This window comes from Lissotriton helveticus, chromosome 6 (genome assembly GCF_964261635.1).
Source record: "Lissotriton helveticus chromosome 6, aLisHel1.1, whole genome shotgun sequence".
In the NCBI taxonomy this organism is placed as follows: Eukaryota; Metazoa; Chordata; class Amphibia; order Caudata; family Salamandridae; genus Lissotriton; species Lissotriton helveticus.
The window spans coordinates 184443182-184464965 of record NC_136067.1 but is presented as its reverse complement, the minus strand read 5'-3'; the positions used below and the strand labels follow the sequence as shown (position 1 = coordinate 184464965).

At 41.4% G+C, this 21784-nt stretch overlaps 1 protein-coding gene across 1 annotated transcript in view; it reads right to left on the bottom strand.

Annotated features, from left to right (window-relative positions):
* PKHD1 (PKHD1 ciliary IPT domain containing fibrocystin/polyductin) overlaps positions 1-21784 on the bottom strand; it is a 1769028-nt gene that overhangs the window by 1551399 nt on the left and 195845 nt on the right. Inside the window, exons 20-21 of the mRNA XM_078647366.1 lie at positions 15078-15183; positions 11862-12140 (exon numbers count right to left, since the gene is read on the bottom strand). Of these exons, the coding sequence (XP_078503492.1) occupies positions 11862-12140; positions 15078-15183 (385 nt within the window). The remainder of the gene's footprint in view (positions 1-11861; positions 12141-15077; positions 15184-21784) is intronic.

Below are 21784 nucleotides of genomic sequence, written 5' to 3'. Positions count from 1 at the left end.
AGCTACAGCAAAATGCCTGTCAGTGGGTTGGCCTTTCTGCAGAGCACACAGAACAACAGTCATGTATTCCAGTTGCAATTGAAATTCTGTGTAAATGTGTATGAAGAGCATACACATATGTCAAAATAATTACAAGGCAAAAGCAAGAAGAAATGAATTGCTTAAATATGAGTGAGTGCAGTATATGTTTGAAAGGGATCACTGACATAATATAGAATGACAAAATATAGACTTACCAAAATATAGTCACCAAAATATAGAATGCCAAAATATCGAATTCCTATCTACAAACAGGTAAGTACAAAAATATCGAATCCAAAATATAGTCTGTAAAAAATATAGTCAGTCAAAATATCGAATTTTTTTAAATGTCTTAAAAGTAATTTAAAATTAATGAAATAATAAATATAATTAACTAAAACGTACTTAAAAATACTCAAATAACCTTAAAATTAAGATATAATTAATTTAAGTTATTAATAAAAAATTTACAATATTTTACCAAAGGATACAGGAGGGTAACATTTAATATTACCACTCCAGTGAGTGCAACAGTAGGGAAAGCGTTGGATAGCGTAGGGGTAAAAAATACTATTCCCACTCCAGTGAGTGCAACAGTAGGGAAAGCGTTGGATAGCATAGGGGTAACAAATACTATTCCCACTCCAGAGAGTCCAACAGTAGGGAAAGCTTTGGATAGCGTAGGAGTAAAAATTACTATTCCCACTCCAGAGAGTGCAACAGTAGGGAAAGCGTTGGATAGCGTAGGGGTAAAAAATACTATTCCCACTCCAGTGGGTGCAACAGTAGGGAAAGCGTTGGATAGCGTAAGGGTACAAATTACTATTCCCACTCCAGAGAGTACAACAGTAGGGAAAGCGTTGATTAGCGGATGGGTAACAAATACTATTCCCACTCCAGTGAGTGCAACAGTAGGGAAAGCGTTGGATAGCGTAGGGGTAAAAAATACTATTCCCACTCCAGTGAGTGCAACAGTAGGGAAAGCGTTGGATAGCGTAGGGGTAAAAAATACTATTCCCACTCCAGTGAGTGCAACAGTAGGGAAAGCGTTGGATAGCATAAGGGTAAAAATTACTATTCCCACTCCACAGAGTGCAACAGTAGGGAAAGCGTTGGATAGCGGGAGGGTAAAAATTACTATTCCAACTCCAGAGCGTGCAACAGTAGGGGAAAGCGTTGGATAGCGTAGGGGTAAAAATTACTATTCCCACTCCAGAGAGTGCAACAGTAGGGAAAGTGTTGGATATTGGAAGGGTAAAAATTACTATTTTCACTCCAGAAAGTACAACAGTAGGGAAAGCATTGGATAGCGTAGGGGTAAAAATTACTATTCCCACTCCAGAGAGTGCAACAATAGGGAAAGCATTGGATAGCGTAGGGGTAAAAAATACTATTCCCACTCCAGAGAGTGCAACAGTAGGGAAAGCGTTGGATAGCGGGAGTGTGAAAATTACTATCCCCACTCCAGATAATGCAACAGTAGGGAATGCTTTGGATAGCGTAGGGGTAAAAATTACTATTCCCACTCCAGAGAGTGCAACAGTAGGGAAAGCGTCGGATAGCGTAGGGGTAAAAAATACTATTCCCACTCCAGAGAGTGCAACAGTAGGGAAAGCGTTGGATAGCGGGAGGGTGAAAATTACTATTCCCACTCCAGTGAGTTTAACAGTAGGGAAAGTAATGATTTAATATATTATTAAAAATAAATTAAATATCAATACCAATAAAACATTAATTGAAATTAATAACCAATTTAATATTATGTAATAATTAATTAGAAACACAACTACATATTAGTTATTAAAAATTAATAACCTATTCATAATTATTTAACAACTTAATTAATTTTCAATAACAAAAGCTAATTAATAATAAAAATTAATACCAATTAAAAATTAACAGTAAACTAATTATCAATACACAAAAAGTATTTTTAATATGTAAATAATTACAATTACATTACTTCCCACCCTATTCCCATATAAACCCACATCCCACTACAGAAAATACATTAATGCAATTATCATAATTATCAAATATTTAATTAATCCAAAATAATTACCAATTAATAAAAATTAATTGCCAATTAGTAGAAATTAAATACCAATTAAAAAGGAATTAACAATAAATTTAAAATCAATACCAATAAATGAAAAACATTATTTACTTAATTGCAATTAAATTACTTCCCACACTATTCCCCTGTAAACCCATAACCCGCTACAGAAAATAAATTTAGAACATTAACATAATTAACAATTAATCAATTAATACAAATTAATTGGCAATTAATAAAATTAATTACCAATTAAAAAATAACAATAAATTCAAAATGAATACCAATAAATAAATAAAAATATTTAATTAATTACAATTAAATTACTTCCCACCCTATTCCCCTATAAACCCACAACCCGCTACAGAACTAGAAAGCAAAATTTAATTAAAAATTATTAATAATTGCTAAAAATTAATATTTAAGTTAATATAATTAAATTACTTCCCACCCTATTCCCCTATAAACCCACAACCCGCTACAGAATTAAATTACGCAAAAATTAAATAACAGAAAATTCATTACTTAAAATACATTAAACATACATTACAAAAATTAATATACTCTTTTCACACATATACTAACATACAAAACACTTTAAAAAATTGATATTATTAAAAAATCGATATATTTATTGCCTATATTGTATACTTCGATATTTTGACTTCTATATTTTGAAAATCGATATTACTTACCTTAAATTGTGGTGTAGTGGTGGAGTGGTGTGGCTCACTGGTTAGAGGTGGCAGACCTGTAAGCAGAGGACGGCCCGGGACCAGGGTTCGATTCCCGACGCGGCAGGGTCGTGGACCAGGGTCAGCGGGCTTGATAATTCTCACCTCGGTGCCTACTCCAGTCAGGGACCACACTCGGCAACTCTGGGCATTAGCTTGCCTCATCTTCACAACGGCCCCCCAGACTGCCGGGGATGCTTGGTCGCACCTTAGAGATACCCATTAGGGACCATCTCTTAGGGTGAGCCAGGACGGGTTCCCCAGCGGTCGAAGCGCGGAGATACTCCTCCGGGAGTTGATTCTAGCGCTATATAAACCCACAATTAAATTAAATTAAATTCGATATTTTTAACCACTATATTGTGTCCATTCGATATTTTGTCCATTCTATATTTTTACTTCGATATTATGTCCATGGATCATACAGTTATGTGTGAACCTAGGAGTCAGGAATTATATAGATTATTTTAGAATTTTAAAAACTGATACCAATGCACTGATAGTCACTGCTATTTCCAAATTTTTGTTTTCAATGTGGTTAATTAGACGAAGACTGATTCATTTGTAGTATCCTACTATTGTAAGTAGACTGCTCTGTTTCAGCAACAATTAGTTTTCTTAATGTGTTTTAAACTTGCTATTTTCTTGGATTTTATTGTCTTAGTGCTTTTATCGTCATATTATAAACCGCACGACAACTGATTTATTGTAAATACCTAAATTGTGATGTAACTGTGCATTGGTTGAACTGATAATGTTTTTTTGTATTCTCGATGTACTTTTATGGTTCATTAACAAACCGAAATAAAGTTAAATGAATGAATTATGTCCATTCTATATTTTGGAATCTATATTATGACTGTTTACCGTTTGAGGGTGGTGAAGTGAGGGAGATGCCAGGAAGTTGATGTGGCAAATAGTGAAAAGAGGGTGTTGACAATGAAAGAGAGGTGGTTGAAGATAAGCAGATGGATGAGATGTGCAGAGGAAAAGGGCATACATATCTAACATAAAGCACACATAACTGAAGGCCAAACTCCTTCCTCTGGCCTCAATACTATTTGATTCACAGACTCACAATTTAAGAACTGAAACCTTTCAGATGTTAATTATTTATAACAAATCATTGTTGTTACTTATTTATCTTAAACAGCTAACACTCAGTGACACAGCCAATCGTACTGACAGGTATTAGGTGTTTGTCAGTTGTTGTGTTATATATCTGGATGCAATTACTTCTCAGAGAGAAACCAAAATACCGGTAGGGTGGCACACTTGACATATTTCTTTTTTTAGAGAGCCCCCACTGTTTTCATGCAACTTAAAGACATGTCTGCACATATTTCTTTATGACTGATTAAAGACAGCAGCTGTGGGTGCTTCCAAAAACCTGGTTAGAGCATTTTATCCCAATGTTGATGCATATGCAATGCAAGACATTGGGCAAGCACACACTTTAAAGGTCTCAAGTTGTCACGCTATACAAATTGCACATTACAGTACCTGTTGACCATATCAATGCAGTAGGAAATGGGGCAGTTTTTAATATGTTTAATATGTCAAGACTATGTGTTCCCATTGCTTTATAAGCATTGCTTTATCACTAAATTCATTGGCTTTGCAAAGCATTATTTGCCAATCTTTTTTCAATTTATTCTTGGGAGGAGGACCGAGCCTGGACCAGTTTGTCCATTAAGCTTGCTTGCTACAGAAAAGTCATACCCACCATCTACACCCCACAACTTTCAAATGTCACCAGACACCACTGACGATATACCTAAGTAGAGGAGGATGAATTTTACTGAGACATTTTAACATAAGAAAACAAGTGGAAGATGTTTTTCTTACCTGACGGTCTAAGGTTCTATATCACCAGAGGAGTTAATGACCCCCTGCTCCTACTGTAAGTATGTCATCGGGCCATCAGAAACCCCTCCTTTTAAAATTGGGAAGCATAAGTCATACTCCCTAGCGCTTCTTAATTGTCGCTCTCTCCCTAAACACGCGAACGAAATCCGCATGTTGTTGGAAGACCGAGACCCCAACATCCTTTTCCTAACCGAAAATTGGACGACGGAGGCATCGGACCCTGATGTAGTCCGAGCCTTGCCACCAAACTATGTTATGAGCAGGCATGACCGTCGGAGTATGTGGGGGGGAGGGGTTGCAATTGTTTACAGAAACATATTCGGCTGTCGGACTTCTAGTAGTCCTTTATTAGAATGTGAGAGTATGGCGTTTGCCATCTCTCTCTCTCCTACCTGTACCTTCTCAGGGATTTTGGTGTACCGGCCCCCAGGAGCACACAATAACTTCTGCAATAATCTTCAAGATAAGATTACTTATATCACAAGTACTGCCCGTAATTTCTCCATTTTGGGTGATTTTAGCATCCACCTCGACGAACCGGAGGCTTCTCCCTCACAAGATCTGATGGAAGGGTTTGGGATGTTACAGCTTAAACAAATCGTCTCTGGACCTACTCACTTAGCAGGACACCTGATCGACCACTTTTTTACCAACTTGGATAATATCTGTTGGGAAGAGTCTCTTTTTGTTCCGTGGTCAGACCATGCTTTACTATCCTTTACGTGGTCACGTCCGGACCTAACTCACCCGGTTAGATTAACGAGGAAGCTGAGTCGGATCTGGTCTAGACTCTTTGGACAATTGGGTTGCCATCCTGAATAAGGCCCCTCCCCCTTCTGTGATAATCCCGTGATGACCAATGCATCTTTTAACAGATGGGTAGAGGCTTCTTTAGATCTTAGTCTCCCCAAAACAGAGGTCTGCCAATGCATTGGCTCCAATAAAATGCCTTGATACTCCATCGAATTAAAACTGCTTAAACAAAGTTGCAAGCGGTCTGTCAGGAAATGGAGAATTTTGTTTTCTAGTGATAACAAAAACGAATAAAGATTGTCAGTAAGGACATACAAAAACCAAATAAAAATTGCACAATCCTCTTACTACCAAGATAAGATTGCTGCCGCCGCCAACTCCCCAAGGGAAATTTTTTAAATTTTTAAATCATTGGTCGCCCCCCCTAGTCCTCCCAATGAATAATCGGACACCCAGAAACGCTGTGATGAGCTGGCTAATTTCTTTGCCTCCAAGGTGTCGAATATCTACTCAGCTTTTCACCCTATGGACTCTGCCCCCCCGATAGCACCTGCATTTCCTGCAGTGCTGGAGTCCTTCCCGTTGCTTGACCTAGTCAGTGTAGAAAGACTCCTTGGGAATCTTAAATCTGGCTCCCCCTCAGATGTTGTGCCCCCATCTTTCCTCAAACTAGCCTCTGCGACTGTCTCCCCAGTCATTAGGGACGTTATCAACTCTTCCCTTGCTGCTGGCTTGGTTCTGCCACTGTGGAAGCAGGCTAGAGTCAAGGCACTTTTAAAAAAGCCCAACCTAGATCCTGAAGACTGGTCAAACTATCACCCCATATCCTTGATACCTGGGCTTGGTAAAATCGCTGGGAAACACGTTAATTCCGCATTTTCTTTGTTCATTGAGAACAATGAAGCCTTGCACCCCACCCAGACGGGCTTTAGAAGTAGGCAGGGAACAGAGACTGCCTTGGTTACCGTGGTAGAGGAAGCCAGGAAAATTGTGGATACAGGAGGCTGCGCTGCTGTGGTCCTGCTGGACCTCAGCACAGCCTTCGACACTGTTCATCACCTGCTCATGATTCAGCGCTTGAGGGAGGTAGGAGTCACAGGGACCGCCCTTCAATGGTTGCAGTCCTTTCTTGCTGATAGAACCTTCGCCATGTTTGAAGAAGCAGCAACCTCTAAACAGCTTCCCCTGCAATATGCCGTCCCCCAGGGATCCTCATTGAGCCCCACTATGTTTAATATCTACTTGAGGCCTCTGGCTGAGGTGGTTCTTCCCTGGGGAGTTCAGTTGGTCACCTACGCCGATGATACGCAGCTGGTTGTCTCTCTCTCACGAGCGGATGCGGCTGACACAGGGATAAACAATCTGTCCCCCTGTCTTACAAAGGTTCTTGCATGGATGGACTCCTCCTTCCTAAAGCTCAATGGTTCAAAAACCGAAATCATGTTGTTAGGGTACAAGGCCCCCAGCAATCTTGACCCTTGGTGGCCTGAGTGTCTTGGTCCTCCTCCCACCCCTAAAAATGAAATCAAGAGCTTGGGTGTCTGGTTAGACCCTAGTTTGGGTTTTCGAGTACAGGCCCGCAAGGTTGCTGCGACATGCTATGGTCTTCTCAGACTTTTGAGGAAGGTCCTGGCCCTTCTTCCTCCAGAGGCTAGACGCCTCCTTGTCCAGTAACTTATTCTATCTCGCTTGGACTACGCGAACGCGGTTTATCTGGGTGCACCGCTAGGCACCATTAAAATCTTACAGACCGTGCAGAACTGTGCGGCCCATCTGCTTATGGATGTCCCTAGATGCAGTTCTGCTAGGTTGGCATTGCAACTACTTCATTGGCTGCCGGTGCAGGAAAGGGTCTGGTTCAGGGCCATGTGCATGGCCCATAAGTCAACCACTGATAACGGCCCACCCCTCCTTTGCCCTCTGTTTACTCACCATCAGAATCCCCGTTCGCTCAGATCTAACCACAAAAACCTGTTGATAGTCCCTAGGGTCAAACGGACACGCATGGGTGGCCGGCGTTTCTCATTTCATGCAGCTAAATTTTGGAATCAGCGTCCCGAATGCATTCGGCTGGAATCGAACCATCTGGCCTTTAGGAAACGGTTGAAGACCTTTCTGTTTTGTAGAGTGGTGACTATATCTCCTTGGTCTAAAGCGCTAGGATGCCTCCGGGTAGCCATGCGCTATACAAGTATGTACTCATTCATTCATTCATTCATAAGAGAGCGAAAGATCAAATGAGAAACCAGGATTTCAATCAGAGGGAACAGGTGGTAGTTGGAAGACCAACTGATAAGAGAAGATTAAAGTCTCTGTCTTCTTTGTGTTATGGTTTGAAGAGTTCTTTTCCATTCAATCGATCATGCAGTTGTTATAGATGGTGCCAGTCTTCCGCAAATGTTCACCAAAGTAAATGAGCATCTAGGTATCGTCGACGTAGCACATGAAACTGATCTGATCTGATCAAGTGAGCTCCATGAGGGGACGAACATACAAAGTAAAAAGTGTTGGGCTCAAGAAAGTACCCTATGGGACCCCATGAGAAAGATCTTTGAAATCATTACAGAAAAGGCTCAAAGTATACAACGTGGCACAGTCGACAGAGTGTAATCCAGCATATAGCATTCTCTTGAATGACTAACTCCAATAGATGATCAAACAATATAGTACGTAATACCATATTGTAGGTGTCAGAGAGGTCTAATGGGGCCAATTCTGCCATTCTGCCCTGAGTATTATCTAGTTTGGAAAAAGAAAATGTAACATGGTATTACCAGTAGAATTCCTACAGATCTGTGGTTGATACAGCTTTCCATGCATTCTAATGGGAATGTTTGTAAGTATTTATAAGTCACACTTTTATACCCATGCGCAGGAGTGTGCATATGGTGTAAATGTGCAATATTTTGTGAATTAGACATACACACTTCTTAAATGTATCATTCTTGGAGGTGACAATAAACTAATTCCAAAGTTGTTGGTGAGTTGTTTTTTTTTTGCAGAGTTTTATATTGCGCGAACTAGAACCGAACCGAATCAGTTATCAGAGCGCTTTACATAGCACCAGTTACGTTACATGAGGACACACTTTCATTTTAGGCACGGGGAGATTAAGTGATTTGCCCAGAATCACAGGGGGTTTTTGGCGTTGTTACCGAGACTCGAACCCAGATCCCCAGGTCGAGGTCGAGCGCCTTAGCCGTTAGGCCAACCCCTCTCCCCAGACAGTTTGTGTCTCTTTGTATGTGTTCTGGTGGAGGGAGTAGAACTCATGCTGTATAAGGCCTCAGATTGTCAGACCTTTGCATCCTAGGAGGCACGCATGAATTTTTTTGTCCTCTTTACACCATCAGTTCTTACTTCCGATTATACATATAATACACTGACAGCGATGGATCAATTGACTATGTTACATTGTAAATGGTACTCATGGCCACAGTGAAAACTGGCCTTTGAATGCCACAACATTAAGGTGTAGTTATTGGATGCAGCATACATTTATTGCATGTTTTGTCCAAACTTTTGGGATCACAGGCACTATACATTTGGCAAATATAGTTGGATGAAGTAATCCAGTCCATGGCTAGAGAGGAAGGCACCTGTGCATTTGTCCTGCTGTGAGGCCTGAGTCTGTAAATGTTGTGCCCCATGAAAAGATCGCTCTGCTAAGACCTGACCATGTAAAATGTGTCGATACAGCGATAGCTCTGGTATTTGAGACCTGAAACTAAGGGGCGTATTACCAACGATTAGCGATATTTATCGCTAACGAGGCTTAGCAACAAATTTTTTAACGCTAAGCATCGCCGGAAATTATTGCAGAGATAACTTGCTATTAGCAAGGTTTATCTCAAAAGTGATCAAAATCCTCACGCTAACTGCCAAATGAGAGATTATCGTTGGAAAACCAACGATAATCTCTCGAAGTTTGGTGTTAGCTTGATAATAGGGGCTCACAAACTTAGCCATGATATCCACCTTCCATAGGATATCATGGCTAAGTCAGGAAAATACCAGGGGGCATATTATCAAGGGGCTTTATCTCCGCTTTTTTGGCTTTAAAAGCCAAGAAAGCGGAGATAAAATTATCTCCCTATTACCAAGCTGTCGCTAACAGCAGTTAGCGACAGCTAATAGGAGATAGTGACCATCTTGGGCCCCGCTTTGCATGTCAGTGATATTTATCACTAATGACATGCAAAGTGGGCGTGCCAAGATGTTAGCGACTGAAAACAGTCGCTAACATCGCTATCTCCTATTACCAACTTTTGGAGATATTCGCGCTAAGCGCGAATATCTCCAAAAGCTAACACTTGCCCAGGAGCAGTTCTTAGCCATGTTATCCAATGGGAGGTGGATAACATGGCTAAGAGCATTTGCTCGATAATGCATGAATATCGCTGACTTTTCAGCGATATTCATGCATTGCGGCCGTTTTTTATCGCATTTGCGATAAACCTTGCTAATAGCAAGGTTTATCTGCGATAAAAATCGCCGATTTGCGGCGATAATTTTTGTCTCTAAACAAGTTAGAGACAAAAATTCTCTCTATTGGTTGGTAATATGCCCCCAGGTGTAAAAAAAGCAGTGCTAACCGCGGTTAGCGCTGCTTTTTTTTATCACTAACAGGGTTAGTGAAATCCTTGATAATAGGAGAAATGTCGCTTAACAACATTTCTCCTACTATTTTTCTCTGGAACGCCCCCTTTGCATCTCATTAGAGATGCAAAGGGAAGCGTAGAGAAAAAGGGTGCTAACATGCGAATTTGCGTGTTAGCACCCTGTTGCTGATAGGGAGATAATTTTATCTCCGCTTTCTTGGTTTTTAAAGCCAAAAAAGCAGAGATAAATCCCTTGATAATATTTCTTTAAGTTCTGTGTAGAATGAAATAAACTCTGCTGTCTGAGTTTTAACCTGTACATTTTGTATAACTCAAGCAGTAACTCGATTGCCCAAAGGTGAATCATGAACTTCCGTTGAGGAAAAACTCAGTTGTATGAGTCTTGTACACTTTTGCACCAATTCTTGATTTTGTGATGAGAGTAAGATGTTGGGTGCTGGAGGGTGGTAATGCCCCCTTCCACGCTTAGAATTTGGGCTCTCAATACTACAGTTATTTTGATAGCAAAAACCCTATTTAAAACATACTTTTGGCATCTAGGGCTGTCCATGGTGGGTCCCACTGTGATAGAAAAGACCTTAGTGGTATTCATGTTACCAACCGCCAGGCATATTTATTAAAAAATCATTCGGCGACACAAGTCACCTTGCCGCACTGTGTTGTAGGGAAAGGGCAGGAATGCACCCTACTTAACAATATACAGCACATTCCTGTCTTTTCCCTGCGCTGGCACACAATGTGCTGCCCAGAACCAACAAAGGCCCTTTGCACTATGGTGCAAGGGTGCCTGCATTGTAAGCAGGATTGTTTTGTGAAGGAAGCGACACCTTCCTGCACAAAACCAATCAAGAGATGTATTTTCCTCCTTCTATGTGTGCTGCAGATTGCAGCACACATAACACATAGAAAGAGGAATTAACGTGGAGAAATAAAGATATTTCTCCTTGTTTCGCCTCCCCTAGGGAGGCCTAGCATTTTGACGCATTCCAAGGTTTACCAGTAATGGTAATTCTGGGAAAGCGCCAAAATCCATAGGTGGATGTGTGGGAAGACCAACGCTTCACCCATGGTATGCCTCCCTGTTGCAGAGTGAGGCAATGTAGAGATTTGTGCTGCGTTGCATTACTCCAGATTTAATAAGCCATGCAGGGCGACGCAAGGTGGACTTGCGCGGTTTGATAAATCTCACTTAAAAATTGCGTCACTCTTGCACCCCATTGGGTGGTGCAAGGGCAACGCAACTCTTTCTTAAATATGCCCCTAATACACATACAAACGATGCAACTGACTTTGTCACCTACCTACAGAAGCACAGTCCTTTCAAGATTCACATGAACTCACTTAATTTGTTACCTATAGTGTACTTCTCTTATGACTTCCAAAGTAGGAAATGCAGTATCTTACCGCAGACTTTAATTTGCTGTAAACTTTTCCTCTGGCTAACCACATTAACCATACTTACCTCACACCCTATACTTTTCTCCTCACCTCTCCTTTTTTCTGCAGCTCTTCCTGCTCTGAGCTTACATATTGAACATAAGCCTTCCAGATTCTCTCAGAAGCTTCTGAAACGTTACCTCATGGATTCCTGATTCGGAAGAAAGGTCAAATCGAAGATTACTTTACAGACACACAACAGGAGGAAATCTCCATGGCCCATATCTTGTTGATGAGATGTGATAGTCACGTCTTCCCTAACTTCATTCAATCTTATTAGTTTTGCTCCCACTGCTAAAAATCATTACTCCATCAAAGCTATACCTGAAAAAGATGCTGCTGTTTACAGCTGTATGTTGAATAACACACCTGTGTCTGAGCCTGTAGAAGGGTTGATGGTGAAAATCCTCGGCTCTACTTTCAGGCAAACATTTTCTCCGCTGCTGTTTACGGCAAAGCCATTCGGTGCCACTTGCACAGTGACTGGATAGGTTCCTCTTGGTGGTAGTGTGGATGTAGAACAAACGATTCTTGTTGAGTTGGCTTGGAGGATTTTGCACACTGTTTGGTTGATTTGTACAGCCACTGCTTGGCTATCATAGGTGAAACCGGAGCCAGTGACGTAAACTTGCATTCGGATCCCATCATCTTTAAAAAATAAATTAAAGAAGGTCATGCCTTTACTCCAGCAATATACATACTCTCATAAAACAGCATAATAACACATTAACACTTTTCTAAATCTAATTGCCAATACATGTAGATGATATTCCTAACTTATGAAATGCTAGCAGTTATGATCTTATTTTTGTCGTTGGTGATGAAACATGTGATACCAGCATTTTTTACTTCAATTACTTCATTTGTGACGTCAATGGTGATGTCAGGTGCAGGGCCATAGGCATGGAAATGGAACAGATTTACAGAGTTGAATGAATCTCAACCACATCGCTTCCTTATTTTCATTATTAATAAGTAAATCTTAACTTTAGCTTGCAACGTAGCTACACACCATTACGTTCAGTGTGTTGGCTTCAAGTTGAGCATCAGAAACAAAGTGATGACGTGTAGTTAGAGTTTTGGTGACCCGGATATACAGATGCCTGATAGGGACAATGAGCACCAAAATCAACCTGTGTCAGTTTGATCAATAACCACTAAGGTCATCGCAGAAATAGTGCTCTCAAAATGGATCACTGATAACAACCTGCAAGGATATCTATGTTGGTTGGTCACATTTCCAACAACCTTGCATTCATGTAGCCACTGTGGTGGACATCAAACTGGGTTAATGATGCTCTGCACAATACAAACCACCAACTAAGAATTGCAGCATGGCTCTCATCTACATGTAAAAGCATACATAGTAGAAAAACAAAAAGTAGTAGTTGAATGTTCGACTTAATCTCAGCCACTGCTAATTTGAAGAGGGCCACATTCCACTCCATTGTTTTTGAGCATGTGCCACTCTAGTCAGAGAGAAGACGTATGCATTGTCTTGCTTCAGTAGGAACTGTCAAGCTTGAACTGCCAGGCCTGCTCAGGTGGAAAATAATCGAGTGTAAAGGAAGGTAAAAGAAGACTGCAGAGTGACCTTATAGTAACCTTGTATTGGAAAATCCCTCTATTTACCCATGGTCCTTATTATATTAGTCATTTCTGCTGTGAGCAGGGATATGAACTGCCAGGCCTGCTCAGGTGGGAAATAATCGAGTGTAAAGGAACCAGGGATACACTGTATTTAAAATAATACGGCGCACTCCTGTGTTTACCCTAGCACTGGTGCTAAAATTAGCTGCCGAGCAACAACTCAGGCACCCGTGCACTTTGGTGCAAGGGTGTCTTCGTTGCATGCAATGATTGTTTATTATGTGCAGGAAGGTGCCCCTTCCTGCACATAAACAATCTGTAATGGCAATTTGCTACTTCTATGTGTGGACATAGAAGTAGCAAATCATCATTATTTAACCCCTTGGGCGTGGCCGTGATTCTGCGCCTGTGCTGCACATTCCGATCGCGGGTGCGGTCATGACGGCCGGGAGCCGTCATCAGCACACGAGCACTGTGTGCCATGACGGCTCCCGGCCGTCATCAGCATAAAAGGGGTTAATGATTGTTTGTGTGCAGGAAGGGGCACCTTCCGCCACATAAACAATCATTAATTACAATGCAGCACATGTAGAAAAAGTTAAAACTAGAGTAAATAAAAGCATTTCTCCTTTATTTTCCCATTCTGACAGCTGCTCTCGAATGGCATTTTTTTGCATCAAAAAGCAATTGGTGTTGCAGTGGAACACTCGCAGCAACACCCATTTCTCGTCCCTTTTTACGCTCAGTGATGCGTGTAATTGGGTCGTATTTAAAAGCCGGTGTTAAGCCACAAAAAGTGGCTTAACAGCACTTTGTAAATATGGAGAAGGGCATAGCATCACCAGAAAGTTGAAAAAAGTGGCTTTCTGGTGGCTCTATCCCCTTGTAAATATATACCCCTTAGTTTTTGGAATATCACCTTCCTGCAAATATGCCCCAGTCTTGCATTTAATCGCAGAATTACCACCGCTGATAATCTGCAATACTGGTAGATTGTCCTCTGTAGTGTGAATCAGGAGACTGGATTTTCAGTTTATAGTTGTCCAGTGAGTATATGTGCTTAACGTACATGAAAAAAAAAACGTACTGAATTAGGCTATTAGACAAGTTGAATCAAATTAAAAACATGTTATGGTTTAATAAAATACCTTTAAAAAACTGCACATAAAGAAATATTAATTCCTAAAACAGCTACACACTTTTATCATTTACAAAACAACTGATACTGAGGCCAATAAGGAGCTGGTACCCACTTGTCTGGAGCAGTACACCTTGGGGATACCACCGCAGGCCATTTCAACTTGTGTGGTGTGTCCGGACACTGGATTATCCGGTCTGCAAATACCAAAGCGGTAATTCCTGGCCAGAGACACCAGATATAGGCCGGTGCAGTGCTGCGGGCAGCTGCTTTCTGAGGCCTCTGCTCATCTTTCGCCTGCTTACAAGAGGGGGTTGGACACCACATGATCCCTCCATCTCCCACTTTACATGCTATGCCCCAGCACCGCCACCTGCCATTCCCACTTCAAGCCTCAGAAAACCCTGCACCCATTTACTACCTGCCCAAAGCCTGTGGTATGTGGGTGCGGATTTGGTCCCAGTATTCTCGCTGGTCGGAGGGAAAAAAGCACATATTTGGGCCTGGTATCCTTGTGACCTTGTGCACCTCCCCATTCATGTGGTAATAACTCATAATCCCTGGATTAAGGTGTATGAATACTGAAAGAAATGAAAGAACTAAATCCAGGGAACTCATAATGCGCCTTTATGTGACATAATCCAGTTAGATCAATTAAAATACAAGGAGGCGCGGGAGCAACAACATTTACAGCTACAGGGTTCTTCATAAACCTGCCTTTCTGTCTATCTCTTAGTTTCAGCGCGTTTACTTTCAATATGAAATGTTAAGACTCATAGCGAAAGGATGTGTCAAGGCGGCCGTTTTGTGGCAGTTTGGTTAGGTTCAGCGAGTTATCATAAACGTAAGTGCCATACCTGAAGAATAATTGATATCCGTGACTGTGGGAGTCATGGCTTGAAGATACTGAAACGAACAAGAACCCGAACAGGTGGCTGGGATATCATTCACATGTACTGCAACCTGAAAAGGAGAAAGAGACACTGAATATTCAGTGTTTGCAACTGTTCATTCATGTGGGTAAAAATATGCTTAATGTGAGTGTAATAGTAAGGGCATGACCCATGCCATGCATATCTCCTTGTGATACCATTAACAGTGCTCTACTGATGGCCTGTATGTCACCCACTGCCTTTTCTCCATGGGCCAGTTACAAAACAGGCTGATGTCCCTACACAGTGCACCGATGCCTGTAGGCTAGGTTGCTCACTATATAAACACTACTGTGAAATAAATTGTGCAACTTGAGAGTGATGTTTACTGATATAACTGTTAAAATAACATTGAACTGTCACACAAGAAGGTTTCTCCTAGCATATCCTTCTCTATAATTTATTGTCTCTCCATGGAAAGATGCTATTCATTCTGCAGCTATATGAAAATGTTGCCTGCCCTAAGAAAGCTACCACTTGCATAACCATCACTGTGAGACTGATAGTGTTGGCTGAGATAGTGGTTACTCACTGTATAACCATTACTGTGACTATATTGCGACTCTCAAGAAGGCTGCACCTTCCCATAAATGCTTTTGGCAAATAAGAGATGGTACCCAAAGAGAATAATTTCACTGTAAAGGCATACACTGCATCCTATAAACTCTCTTCACATATTCTGGGTTTGATTCTCAATATAGCACGTCCTTCTGGTTTTCACCCTACATGAAGGGCATGCTGCCACAGTTACCACACAATTACCACAATTATACTTAAACAAAGGACTGAGAAAAAATACCTCATCAAACGTACTGACTCTAGTAACAACTTGTTGGAAATAATCTATTCACTGATTTTAACCAAAGTGCCTAGAAATGCCCGAAGAGCAATACTTAAAGGAACGATTACTGAGACGTTCTGTAACCTTAAATGTGGAGCTACTAAAAACAAACATCATCTTTTTTTATTTTTTAAAAGGTCCTTGGACCAATGTATGTATGCATGTATGTATGCACCTGTTCTTTCAGTAGGCAGCAGACCACTCAACAGGCATAGCCAAACAATCAACAAATGATTGAAGAAGGAGCTGGCCTATGGGAAGGGATGTAGAATCTTACTGCATGGTGACGTAGTGTTCTTTAAAGAGGTGCAGTTTCCTCTCTTTCCTAACCCGGAGCAGAGTTCATCATTCACTGCTAATTTGTGCCTGATACACAAAGAGTTAAGTCTAAGTCGCCTGTGCTCTTAGATGTACACCTACATACATGGGATTTATTACTTTCTGGTATTCAAAAATATATATTTTTTAACAACACGGGAAGCTGCACCAGGGGCAGGTCCATACGTATTCCTGGGAAGATAACGTGACATCCCTATTGGATTCTATTCCAGCTGCGGGAGGTGTTCATAGTGGTGAACTCTGCATGGGGAGAACAGGATCACCTGATCAAATGCACCCTTCCCCTGCAGCCCCAGCAACTCTGGGGTTTATCCATTCTCCTTCTCAACCTGTAAACTGATTTACACCAGACCTTGGCTGGACTAGACCTTCTACTCTTTCCAGGGTGGAAAGGGGACTGAGAAGAGTTGGTAAAAACCAACAAACATCCATGTTTGTGGGCGTTCACAGACTTCAAAGTTAAACATGCCATGGAAAGCACAATTTCCCAACACTTTAGTGGGATTTAATTGTGTGGAGAATTCTGCACTTTTGGGAAAGGTTTACACACACGTTAATGGCCTTATGCCAAGAATCCCTTTGTGAGTTCTGGGCAGCAAGGGCGTAGCTTCAAGGGGGTATTTTAGGTGTGACCCCTTCCCCCCAATAAGTGCATTATTCGCTTGGTAGTTGGGTCTGGGGGCCTTAAGTTGGTTCTACTATGTCTGTGTCTGTTTTTCTCGTCATGTTTGTTTCAATATTAGATTATAACTTGTTAATTTTTCGGATCAGCAATTTAAATATATTTAGGCACAGACATACAAATATTTTGCATTGGGGTTGTGTCACTTTTCTGACGCAGCCAAACAAAAAATCGTTTTTGGTATTAACACAGTCAAGCAAAGGTCGATTTGCATGGCATTGTGAGAAAAAGTAACGCAATTCAGGAGATTATGCGGCCTTGCATTGCTTTGCACCAGGTAGCCATTGGTTGCAGTTTTCCTTGCATACTCTAAGGAACTTGGCCCCTCCAATTCAAGAGGCCTGTAAAGGCTCCATTCAGGTGAGTGAAGGTAAAAGACAATGTAGTCATTGTTCTTTCTCTATTGAGTTGAGCGGGAATAGTAATACTAGACAGACAGCAAAATTAAGCTCCCAAAACGGCTCTTTTACAGGTCTCTTGCTAAACTGCCGCTCCCTTACGAAACACAAGGCAAATACATCTCTCTCGGAAAATCATGACAACTAGGGGTGTCACACAGGGCTGTGTGCTTGCCCCACTTCTTTTTAATCTGTTTATTGCTGACCTGATGACAACTTTAGATGAAACTAATAGTCACCCCCCAAAGGTGGGTGGTGTTCCAATAAGCAACCTGCTTTACGCTGATGACCTAGTGCTTCTCAGTCTAACACGCGTTGGTTTACAAAGGCTCCTGGTAAAACTACACAATTACACCGCTGCAAACCAGTTAGAGGTTAACCTAAAGAAAACTCAAGTGGTTACCTTTGGAAAAAAAAGAAAAGACGGGGGAGGATGGTCATATAACAACATGACCATTGCAGTAGGAAGTGTATACAAATACCTAGGGGTCAATCTCGACTCAAGGGGCAATTTTGCGAAACAGCGTAAGGAGATATCTGCCAAAGCTGTGACCCTACAGGTGACCCTCTCCAAGCTTTCAAAAAAATTGTCTGGCCCAAGTTTAACTCCTCTATTAGAGGTCATGAGAGCAAAAATAGGCCCGACACTGTCATATGGTAATGAGATTTTCAGGGGTAAACTAAACATGAATTTAAACCAACACGTGACTGAAATTTATAAAAAAGTCCTTCGTTTGCCCAAAAATGCCTCTGCTGCCCAGATTAGGCTAGAATTTGGTTTATTAAACTATGAAGCCTCCAGCACTGGCACATTTCTAAATCTCTGCCACAAATTCAGACAAGCAGACACAGGCTCATTGGAGTCACTAGTTTGGCAAGACATCTTTGTGAAAAACCCAGGGGGCAAGTATGGGCGCCTCTTTAAAGAGTCCATTCAAGAACTCTCTGCGGGTGACCTATGGGATCTCAATCCCAGTATGACAGTATTTAAATCCACCATTAAGAAAAGCGTCCGAATAAGTTCCCTTATCATGGATAAAAATCACCTTGCCAAACGTAGACACGCCTGGGCCATTATGAACTCGTACGGGCGTTTAGCTCCTGCAACCTATCTGTCCTGGACCTACTCCCTGCACCTAAAACTCAGGTTTATGGCCATCAGACTTGGTGACTGGCAATTTTTAAAAGATCTGCCAGGCTGGCGTCGCACGTCAGATGAAATATGGTGCAGAGGGTGCGGCAGGACGGCTGAAACTCTGGAGCATGTGGTTTGTCTTTGCCCAGCACTCATGGCACAGCGCAGACGTAAATTGAAAGCAGAGTGGAATAGGTTGGGAATCCAGTCCTGCAGACAGGCAATCATTGCGGCCTTATGCCCAGAAAACACAGCTTTTAAATATCGGCCTTATACTGTTTATACGCTTTGCATACCGCAACTTTTTGCATGCTCCCCTCTTGTTAGGAGCAGCCTAAACCAAGTTGTATCATCTGTAATTTGATTTTATTTACCTTTGCACTATCATGACTTGCTGCTATTGACCTGCTGTTGCTATTTTATCTGATCTCTTTTTTAACATTTGTAATTATTTATTAACGGCGGGTTGACCTACAAGTTCAACACGGTAAATCACGTTATAACAACCTCCGTAACTTTTTTCTTCTTTTTTAAAAAAAAGTCATTTTTAAACGTCACTTGGATTGTTTAATAGGGAACTGCACAATGCAATGTGGGAACTTTTATCCACGTAAAGTTGATCATTGATGTTATTTTTGCTCTTACAATGTGTATTGCTGTTGGCACTTCTTTTAAGGATGTTATTTTATATCCAAATAAAGATTATTATTATTTACAAGGCAAATATTTTTAGCATACTGAGGGAACAAGCCCCATATGCGCTCTTTCTAGTAGAAACATGGCTGGGTGACTGTTCTGAGCCAGATGTCCTGGATGCTCTACCTGTGGGTTACAGCATTGTGAGATGTGACCGCATGGGCAAAAAGGGGGTGGAATTGCAATTATCTTTAAACAAATCTGGAACTGCTCCCTCAACAAAATAGACTCTCTGGATAGTGAGGCGGCACAATTTACAATTAATGTGTCCAACAATCAATCTCTTACAGGTCTATTGCTGTACTGTCCTCCAGCGAATTTCATCTCAAAGCTAATGGAATTTTTCACTGCGCTGCCTTTGAGGCATAAAAACTGGTCATATTAGGAGATCTTAATCTCCATTTTGAATCGAAAGTCAGACTGTCCGACAGTCTTATCTCTTATTAAAGACTTACAAACGTTTCAGCTATGTCAAATAGTCGTGGGTCCCACGCACGAGAAAGGCCATACATTAGATACTATTTTCTCTAATGACCCCTCTATGCTGATGGAAGACTCCATGAAACTACCCTGGATTGACCACTTTCTGTTTCCTTTCTCGTTCCCGATCAATAGCGGTCGGGACAAGGTCTTAGCACCGACTGTCCGTAGAAGGAACTGGGCCAATGTTACACCAAAGAATTATAAAACCGCCCTGGAAAAACCAAACCTAACATCAAACAGGAATATCAGGTGTCCAATGCAACATTAAGATACGAGACATGGCCAACTGAAACTATTGATACCTTGGCCCCCGAGCCCGGAGACAGAACAGAAGAGCATCACTCTCATCACTCTGGTTTAATGAAGAACTAGCTGCATTGAAAAAACAATGTAAACACCTTGAGCGCGAATGGGGGAAGGACTACATCTCCATTGGCCGGACTCGCCTTAACAGGCCCTGAAAATCAACAAAAAATGCGTAAGACTAGAACACAAGAAGTACTATGCCCAGATGATTGATTCAGCTTCAAACCCAACCAAGGAACTATTTTCCCTGCTCAAATCTCTGACGAAGGCGGAACGTGCCTCGGCTAATCTCTCTCCTTCAAGCAAATTGTGTAACAATATCACAAACTTCTTTTCAATTAAAGTATCTAAAATGTATGTAAACTTTCCAAACTCTTTCAGAACTGAAGGTATAGATAGGTGCAGAGAACAACCGGGTGACTTGATAGATCTCCCTATTCCTTCTATAACTGAAGTCAGCACTATCTTCGCATCCATCAGATCAAGCTCTCCCCTAAATCCAGCCCCACTCAGAATCTTGCAATTGAGGATCTCAGTGATAACATCTTCACTGCAAGAGCTGTTCAGATTATCCATAAGATCTGGCACTGTACCCAAATACTGGAAACATGCTATGGTAATTCCTATCAGGAAAAATCTTTCAATTGATCCTTCCATACTAGATAATATGAGACCCATCTCCCTTCTTCCGTTGGGGACAAAAATATGAGAGAAGCACGTCAATAACTGCCTGACTAGTTTCCTAGAATCCAATGAGTTGTTAGACCCTACTCAATCGGGTATTAGGGCAACATTTTCCACTGTATATGCCCTTCTCCTATCTGAAGAAACAATGAGGCAGAATGCCGACATGGGCCAGACTTCAGCCTTGATACTACTTGACCTGAGCTCAGCTTTCAACACAGTGTCACATGACATACTGACCCAAAGGATTCAGGATTCTGGAATTGGAGGCAATGCCCTGAAATGGTTCCGTTGTTTGCTATGAGACAGATCCTTTCAAGTTACACTTAAATCCTGTGCTTAGGACCTGTTTCACTCTTCAAAAGTTGTTCCTCCGGGCTCTATCTTGAGCCCTACCTAATTCAATGTATATATAAAAAACCCTGGCCGACATCATTAAAATTCATAATGTCCAAGTGGTGTCATATGGCGACAACACCCAACTCATAGTAAATATGACGGATTCCACTGCCATCTCGGCCGATAGGTTCAAGGCCTGCTTGTCTGACGTCACATCCTGGATGAAGAACAATTGCTTAAAAATGAATGCTAACAAAACTGAGATTTTAATGGTTGGAAGAACTCCCTCAATTTGGACATCAGCCAATGGTGGCCAATGTCTCTGGGCAAACCTCCAGCCCCTAAACACAAGTCCAAGAACCTGGGGGTAATCTTTGACTCAAAATCAACTTTTGAAGACCAAATCAGGAAAACTGCAGGGAAATGTTTTGGCACTCTTAAGACTCTGAGACAAATCCATGATCTAATTCCTACTAGATCTCGGAAAACCATACTCCATGCACTCATTACCTCCCGACTGGAGTATGGGAATGTACTCTACCTAGGCATACTCAAAGGGAATCTCTGACTGTTGCAACAAGTTCAAAATGCAGAAGCTAGGATGATTCTTTTTTTTTCATGTGTCTTTTTATTGTTATAAACAAAAATAAAAACATATCAGGTACTTGCTCCTCCCACCAGCCCATATGCAGATTAGCATAACTGGGTGAGAAGCAAGTACCCATGGCT